At 38.1% G+C, this 8224-nt stretch overlaps 1 protein-coding gene across 6 annotated transcripts; it reads left to right on the top strand.

The window, feature by feature from the left end:
* The first annotated feature begins 283 nt into the window (after positions 1 to 283).
* LOC132299397 (putative disease resistance protein RGA1) lies at positions 284 to 8163 on the top strand. 6 transcript variants are annotated; one of them, XR_009480104.1, is made up of 8 exons: positions 284 to 1884; positions 2084 to 2111; positions 2305 to 2380; positions 2461 to 2606; positions 3443 to 6803; positions 6948 to 6980; positions 7505 to 7581; positions 7801 to 8163. XR_009480104.1 is itself a non-coding variant. In XM_059795962.1 (5 exons), the coding sequence occupies exons 1-5, from the start codon at positions 674 to 676 to the stop codon at positions 6707 to 6709; spliced, it is 4728 nt and encodes a 1575-aa protein (XP_059651945.1). In that variant the 5' UTR covers positions 284 to 673; the 3' UTR covers positions 6710 to 6804. The 6 variants fall into 6 exon arrangements, 1 of the variants encoding a protein (XP_059651945.1); XR_009480101.1 differs by having other exon boundaries at positions 7440 to 7581; XR_009480103.1 differs by having other exon boundaries at positions 6948 to 7000.
* Positions 8164 to 8224: the final 61 nt, after the last annotated feature.

Below are 8224 nucleotides of genomic sequence, written 5' to 3'. Positions count from 1 at the left end.
AATTTAATAAAATAGATTCCACTATTTCTCCGTCTCATTGGAGCTTTGTCCTTGTATAGTGTCGGCAATTTCTCCTGTATTGCAAGTCATAAGCAGACACTATGCTTAAGTGTAGCATTTTCTGAACCACACTGTAGGGAATAAGACTTGGGAGGAGATGGGGTCCATTGGATTAGATCATTGACATCCAGGTCTGGTAGAGCCATCATGGTACCCCCACTAGGCAAGTAATATTACAAATAAGTGAGACAAGGTTTTTGATTAGTTGGTACCATGAAGCAGGTTGTGCATTGAATAAGAGCTTAGAGACTTTAATGTGTTATTTTGACATTCCAATCCTGTGCATGATTAGAGTGAGTAGACAATACCATAGAGAGCCTCAAGGCAACCAATTGTCATAAAAATCTCATCACTGTACCAGTAAAAATGAATGATTGACATGACTCTCAATAAAAGTTGACATCCATAGCCGCCAACCTAGACCTATCATACCGGATGCCCTAATAGAAGCCATCTCCGGTTGCCAAGAAATCAGGTCTGTCCACCAGACGCAACTGCAGTTGTGTAAGTACTTCAACTGCTTAATTCGCCACTAAGCAGTAAAATTTAGTATATATATAGACTTGAGAGAGAGTGTGTGTTATTATTTCTAAGAATTGCAGATCAAGATCAAATGGCAGCAGATCATTTACAATTTCTCAAGGACAGATTCATCCGTGAATTCCAAGAAGCAGAGGACGAATTCCGTGGTGAATTTCCCCTCCTTCCTAAGTTCCATGATATCCAGAAGTTTTTGCAAGAGAGGACTATCAAGCCCTCGACGCCTATTGTAATGAAGAATGGGCTGTATGACCTGATACACGAGTTGAAGGAGTGCATCATGTTAGCTGAGAAGGAGAGGGACAGCCAGAAGGAGAGGACCCAAAGAATCCAGAACATGAAAAGTAGTTTTCATGTCCATACATACGAGATTCAGACAAGGATTATGATGACGATGACGAATGTGAAGAAGTGTTGGTTTATTTATACAACCGGAAAGAAACTGCTTCGAATCCAACGTAACTTAGAATTGGTGAAAGATGATGTTGCTGCTGCTGAAATCTCTTTGCTATCAGACTCTATCAAAGTGTGGAATCCTTCATGGTTACGACGACAAGCTGCAGGCGAGATTCATGGGTTCGATGACGAGTTGAGGAAGATCAAAGCATTGCTCCTCGAACAGGCTGACAATGATGGTATTAAGACAATTGGAATTGTGGGAATGAGTGGTGTTGGTAAAACCACTCTCGCCCGAATGGTTGTCAATGACCAATACTGTTGTAGATTGTTCTCACCCATAATTTGGGTCACACACTCTCAAAATTTGAGTCCGTCAGAATTTATGAGGCAATTGTTGGAAACTTTTTCTGCCAACGGCAATGATGCACAAATTATCAATATAATTCCTGATTCTCTCCCAGAGCAGCTCATAGAATTGCAGAATAGGCTATGCGGTAAAAAGTATTTGATTGTGCTAGACAACGTATGGCACCAGAATGATTGGTATTCTGATCTGGGTTCTAGTCTGCGCACGGATATGAACCGTCTATGCCACGGTTTGCCAAAGGGAGGTGGAGGGGTCGTAATTGTCACTAGTGGACTCGAAGAAGTAGCAACAAGCATGGTGGGTGAGAATAACTTATTCAGACTCCAGCCACTATTCAATCAAGAGGCACTGATCTGGTCAATGTTCATGGATTCAATTCGACGAAAGGAATTTTTAACTGATGATCATTATCAAAGGTTGGAAAGAATGAAGGATGAGATTATTCACAGGTGTGATGGCCTGCCTTTAGCAGCAAAGACACTGGCAGAGATTATTTCGATTCAAATTGGCAAGAAAGAGTAAATTTCTGGGCCTAATCTTCCTCTTTTCAGTTCATATTGACAAAACTTGGTTTATTACTAGCAGAATTTTTATCATCCATTTGCAATTTTTCTTTTTCTTTTTTTAAAATTTTCATTTCCAATGTTTTATGTCATATGCAATTAAAGATTTTCTCTCTCTTTATTACTAACTTTATTTATGCAAATAAATCCTCAGGTACTGGTCAAGTGTAGATGTACTCAAGGTTTGATTTTCTCACCTTCGTCCAAATTTTGTTACCAGGCTGGTTTTATCATCATCTTCAATTACATGTTCTATCTAGAATTAATTTGTTGTATCTTTTATCATTTTATTCAGTTTAGCTATTAAAAAAATTGACTCAAGAGTTTGAATCACTACTTTTTGGGTGTTCTGGTTTTCTCTCATTTTTCTTACAGAAGTTTTGCTTAAGACTTGATCACCTTGATAATATTTTTCATGAAGAAACCTTTACGATAGTCAGGACTCTTCCAGGTATCAAGTCAAACCTACTTAGTAGTATATATGCCTCAAGCTTGTATAAAAATGGATGTAAATTTTTCTAAATTCCGTAGGAGTTGAGGATGTTAGTGCTGGTTCTGGTGCTGATGAAATAACAGTAACTGGACGGTGCCTTCCTGTAGACATAGCAAGGGAGCTCGGAAAATTGTGGCACACAGAGCTCATCTCCGTAGAACAAATTGATTCATTTTCAAAGAAGGTTTCATTTTCACACTTCTCTCCAAACTTGCATGTTCATATGTACACATAGCCTTTTTTTTTATTTGTACACATAGAACAAATGCCGTAGAACAAATTGATGAAATACTGGTCTGGCTTGATGACTCACCAACTTTTTCTATATATAAAGTGTGGTAACAAATTAAAATTTAAGAGACAACTTTTTATTTTTGCAGACATGGTGGCGGGAATGTGAATAAAAAAAATTTACCCGATATAATACTTGGTCTGGCTTTATGACTCACCAACTTTTTATTTTCGTTTCTGTTTTTTTGTTTTTTTCCCACTCAGCAAGGACCCACTTGAGGAGACTAGACTTTATTAATCCTTCAATTATTTGGGTGGTTGCACATGGTCTTGCCTTTTTTTTTCGTCCTTTGAATTGCCTGTTTCCATTATGAAACATTGAGTAGACTTGTCCAACATTTCAAAAAAAAAAAAAAGTAATAAATAAAAAAATAATAAAAATAAAAATAAAAATTTATTGACCATCTACTCCATCTCTTAATAAAACAATTCCCTGTAAGTAAATTATTACAAGAGCAATTTTTAGAGAGATGTCTTACTAAGCAAGAGAACTTTAAAAAGAGGTATAGACGATAAGGGCAAGAATGACTTTTTCCTAAAAAAAGTATCCTTTTGCTTCACCGGTTTATAAGATCATCTTACAGGCCTACTGCAACAACTGCACAAACAAAAAACTACACAAAGAAATCACTGATATCATCATCATCTCCTTACAAGAAAATGGCTGAATCACTTATTTATAACACTGTCACTGAAATCCTAAAGAAGTTGGGTTCGTTGGTTGTCCAGGAGATCCGGCTTGTATCAGGGGTCGGCAATGAACTTGACAAACTCAAAGACACAGTTTCCACAATTAGAGCCGTGCTTCTTGATGCAGAGGAGCACAAAGCCACAAATCATGAGGTTGAAGACTGGCTCGAAAAGGCCAACGATGCATTTTATGATGCCGATGACTTGCTCGACGACTTCTCCACTGAACTTCTCCGTCGCCAGGTTACGACTCAGAACAAAAGGCTAGAGAAGGTACGCAATTTCTTGTCATGCTCAAACCAGCTTGCATACAGTAGTAAGATGGCTCGTGATATTAAGGCCGTCAGGGAGAGACTAGATGAGATTGCAGAAGATAGGAGAAATTTTCACCTCACTGAACGGACTATAGAGAATACTATAGTTCAGAGGGAGGAGACTGGCTCTTTTGTTCAGGCAGAATCTGTTATTGGGAGGGATGGTGATAAAATGAAAGTTATCCAACTTTTATTGGACAGTAATGTTCATGAGAACAGTAATGTTCAAGATAATGTGTCAGTTGTTGCAGTGGTTGGGATGGGGGGGCTAGGAAAGACCACACTTGCACAACTAGTATATAAGGATGAGAGGGTCACTAAACATTTTGAGCTTAAGATGTGGGTGTGTGTGTCTGATGACTTTGATGTGAAACTCATTGTAGAAAAGATCATAGAGTCTGCAAGATCCAAAAAGCTTGAAAAAGACCTTTCCATGGATAACTTGCAAGAAACCCTTAGGAAAGAAATTGACAGAAAGAAATTTTTGCTTGTGTTGGACGATGTGTGGAATCAGTACCGTGAAAGATGGTTAAAACTAAGAGATTTGTTGCAAGGTGGTTCAAAGGGAAGTAAGATATTAGTAACAACTCGTAGTGAATTAGTTGCAAATATTACAAGTGCAGATTCACCATATGTCTTAGAAGGCTTGTCTAAGGAAGAGTCGTGGTCTTTATTTAAGCAAATGGCATTCAAACACGTGGAGGAGTCGGAGAATCCATTTCGAGTAACAATAGGGAAGGAACTTGTACAGAAGTGTAAGGGGGTTCCTCTTGCCATAAGAGCTATAGGAAGCCTTCTATACTATAAAAATACAGAGGCTGAATGGATGCTTTTCAAAAATAATGATTTGTTGAAAATAGCTCAAGCAGAGGATGTTATTTTGCCAATACTAAAGCTAAGTTACAATTACCTCCCTCCGGATTTGAAAGGATGCTTTGCATTTTGTTCTTTATATTTGAAAGATGAAGAAATTTGTAAGGAAGAATTAATCCAAATGTGGATTGCAGAGGGATTGGTTCAATCAGTGTATGAGAATCAACAATTGGAAGATGCAGGTGATTTGTATTTTATGAATTTACTAAGGAGGTCATTTTTTCAAGACGTCCAAAGAGATAAATGGGGTGAGATAAAAAGTTGCAAAATGCATGATCTTGTGCATGACCTTGCTACAGACTGTGCAAGGCATGAGTACTCCACTTTGAATTCAGGTGCAGAAAGTATTACCGAAAGAACCCGTCATGTGTCAGTTGGTTTTCGTGTAGATTCAGAATGGGAAATTCCAACACGGTTGGTCAAAGCTAAAAAGTTGAGAACATTTATTTTGAAGGATCAAGATTTAGAACAAACAGCTTTGAAAAGAATTGTTTCAACTTATAAATGTTTACGTGTGCTGAATCTGAAGGATGGGCGAGGTTCCAGAAACAAGCTGAACACAGTGCCAAATTGTATAGCCGAGTTGAAACATTTAAGGTATCTTGATCTTAGTGGCAGTAATATCAAGATTCTTCCAAATTCCATAACCAAGTTGCAAAATTTGCAGACTCTAAAACTCAATGAATGTACAGATCTTGTAGAATTGCCCAGAGAGATTAAAAAATTGGTGAACCTTAGGCATCTTGAGCTTGACGGGTGCTTGGAATTGACTGGCATGCCATGTGGATTGGGTAAGTTGACGTCTCTTTTGACATTAACAAGATTTGAAGTGGACTCATTCAGCGGGTTGAGTGAATTACAAAGCCTAAACAATTTAAGGGGAAAGTTATGTATCCGTATACGTCGACGCGAGGACTCAAGTAGTAGCGGGTATGTGAAAAAGGTAACAGCAGCAGCAGGGGGAAGAATGCAGGGAACAAACTACTTGGAGGCCAAACAATACCTGAAGAGGCTGGAATTAGAATTTGATAGGGATGAAGAAAATGAGGCATTGTTGGAATCCCTACGTCCACACCGGAATCTGAAGGAGCTGACAATTGAGTACTATGGGGGAGTGAGTTTCCCAAGTTGGATGATGGTTGATAAAATTGGCTTATTCTCTTCATTTCTCCCAAATCTAGTCAGAATTGATATGTTCGGGTGTGAGAGATGCAAACATCTTCCACTATTTGGGCAACTTCCTTCTCTCCAATTTCTGAGTCTTCGGCATATGTTTTCCTTGGAGTACATGGAGGACAGGAGTAGTAGTGGGAGTGGTAGTGAGGATTCTCTGTGCTCTTCATCTTCATCCAGTGGAGGAGCAGCACCAACACCAACATTCTTCCCATCCCTCAAAACACTTGAACTCTATACATTGCCTAAATTGAAGGGATGGTGGAGGAGCCAAGCAGAAGAAGAAGCAACAACAACTTTACAGGACCAACAACAACAACATTTGAACAAGCTCCCATCATTTCCTTCTCTTTCCCAATTATCCATCTTAGTTTGCCCTAATCTGGCATCAATGCCTATTCTGCAACCATGTGTTGAACAACTAAAACTCTGGAACGTCAGCAAGAAGGTAGTAGAAGAAGAGTTAAAGATGACATTGGTGTCCCCAACCCCACCAACAGATACACTCGCAACCTCTTCTTCATCTTCTTCTTTGCTTTTTCCTCCTCTTTCCAATTTAAAGTCTCTGGATTTATTTGTTATTGACGATCTAGTTACTCTCCCAGAGGAGTCGTTTCTAAGCCTCACTTCTCTCCAGAATCTTGAAATTCGTTCTTGTCGAAGACTAACCTCTCTGTCCGGTGTGCTGCGGCCTCTCACCGCCCTCCTTTCTTTGAGTATTTGGGATTGCGACGAGCTTGATCTGTCAGATGATGACAACGGCATGCAATATCTTAGGAACCTAACGGATCTGTCTATCCAAAGTATTCCAAAGTTGGTATCTCTTCCCGTGGGGCTTCAACATCTTACCACGCTTCGAACTCTACGGATTCACAACTGTCACAATTTGATGCCTTTACCGGAGTGGTTAGATGGGCTCACTTCGTTACACGTTGTGCGGACGTGATAAATGATAAATGCCAGAGAGGAACAGGGGAAGATTGGCCAAAGATTGCTCACATCCCAAATGTTCATATTTCAGTGAATTGGTGACATACGAGGTAAATTCATCCTTTATGATTTGGATTTGTCGAACACCATATCTTATGCTTCTCTCTGTTCATTTCTAGAAATTATTGAATTGATTTGTTCAGATTAAGGCCCTTGTATCATATTAATTAGCTTCAAGTTTCTGCAATTTACAGGAAGAAAAGGGGCCAAGATTCTGTTTAATGGAGGTGAGTTGGTGACATACAAGGTAAATCCATCATTTAGGATCTGAATTTGTTGAACACTGTAAAACATCATCTTATTTTTCTCTCTTGTTTATTTTCTCTCTTTTTCTTTTTTTTTTTTAAGTTCAATTGGAATTTCTTTTTCTTTTTTGTATATATTTTACTTTATTTTTTATGGGACAGTTACACAAGACTGGATGGACGAATCAGTGCTAGAAACAGAAAATATTGCACATTTCATTCTACGAATTGCATCTACCTTATAGTATTATTTTAGATTTTATACTCTTTTTAAGTATTATTTTAGAGTAAAAATGTGTTGTAAAACCACATTTTCCTTTTTATTTTTATATAGATATATATGTTTTTTGCTTGTGCAGCTTCCATGAATGTAAATATAGAAAGGAGATGATTCTTTTAAAATTGGCCTTTACCCTTATTTTTTCATTTTCACCTTTTCAGGAAATGTCAAAGGTTCAATTTGTACCAGTAAACATCAAACTTGATTGATGCAAATCAAAATGCAGGTATTTGTAATTTTTGCCAGAAATCACATATGAGTCAAGAATGGGAATGCTGTTTTGTGGAGCTCGAATCTTCGAAGGTATGCTCTCAGCAACTTTTCCTTGTTTCTTTTATTCACAAGGTGCTCTTAAACTCCAGATTTTGTTAATGGTAACAATAATCCTTAAATAGCCTTCATTTTTTACTGTCATTTTACAATTTTGGGGAATTTTTTTTTTACGCAATTGATGCATAGGTAACTCGACTTAGACCAGTGCACTGCCATTGGGTAACTTGTTCACTTCACAATTTGTTGCAGGAACAATGGTGGGAGAAGAGCTGAGGGGTGGTGAAAGTCCTCCATGTGGTCTGTGATAGAGAAGCATGTACTTGAGCTTACACGAGATGCGAAACTTTTGAGAGAGGGCTCGGCAAATCAACCATCAAAAATTACTGGAAGACCAGTATGGTAGACAATCTGGAAGTTTATTTGGTGTAAATATTTCTCACTATTGTTTATTGGGGAACAAAATTCTAAGATAGAAAATAGATAGAAGTGAAACGTTTTTACAACTATTCTGTAACCGTCTATCGAACTTTGTCATCATGTTATTATAGGCTCATAATGCAATGACCTCCCCATTCAAGGTGCAATCATTATATTTCTTGATTTTTGGTAGTATTTTGATTAAATGGACAATGACTTGAAAGTGAAATCAATGGCACTTCGCATTTTAGATTGA

Source organism: Cornus florida, unplaced genomic scaffold, assembly GCF_030987335.1.
Source record: "Cornus florida cultivar Cherokee Brave unplaced genomic scaffold, ASM3098733v1 CherokeeBrave_3.0.0_Hap2_Chr03, whole genome shotgun sequence".
Lineage (NCBI taxonomy): Eukaryota > Viridiplantae > Streptophyta > Magnoliopsida > Cornales > Cornaceae > Cornus > Cornus florida.
Note: the sequence above shows the minus strand (reverse complement) of the source record. Positions and strands in the feature narration are given on the sequence as shown.

Bases quoted from the DNA above. Each gene is read 5' to 3' on its own strand.
- LOC132299397 (XM_059795962.1), top strand. From the start codon at position 674: ATGGCAGCAGATCATTTACAATTTCTCAAGGACAGATTCATCCGTGAA. The intron at 1,885-2,083 runs GTAAATTTCTGG...ATAAATCCTCAG, and splicing joins ATTCAAATTGGCAAGAAAGA to GTACTGGTCAAGTGTAGATG. The intron at 2,112-2,304 runs GTTTGATTTTCT...TTTTTCTTACAG, and splicing joins CAAGTGTAGATGTACTCAAG to AAGTTTTGCTTAAGACTTGA.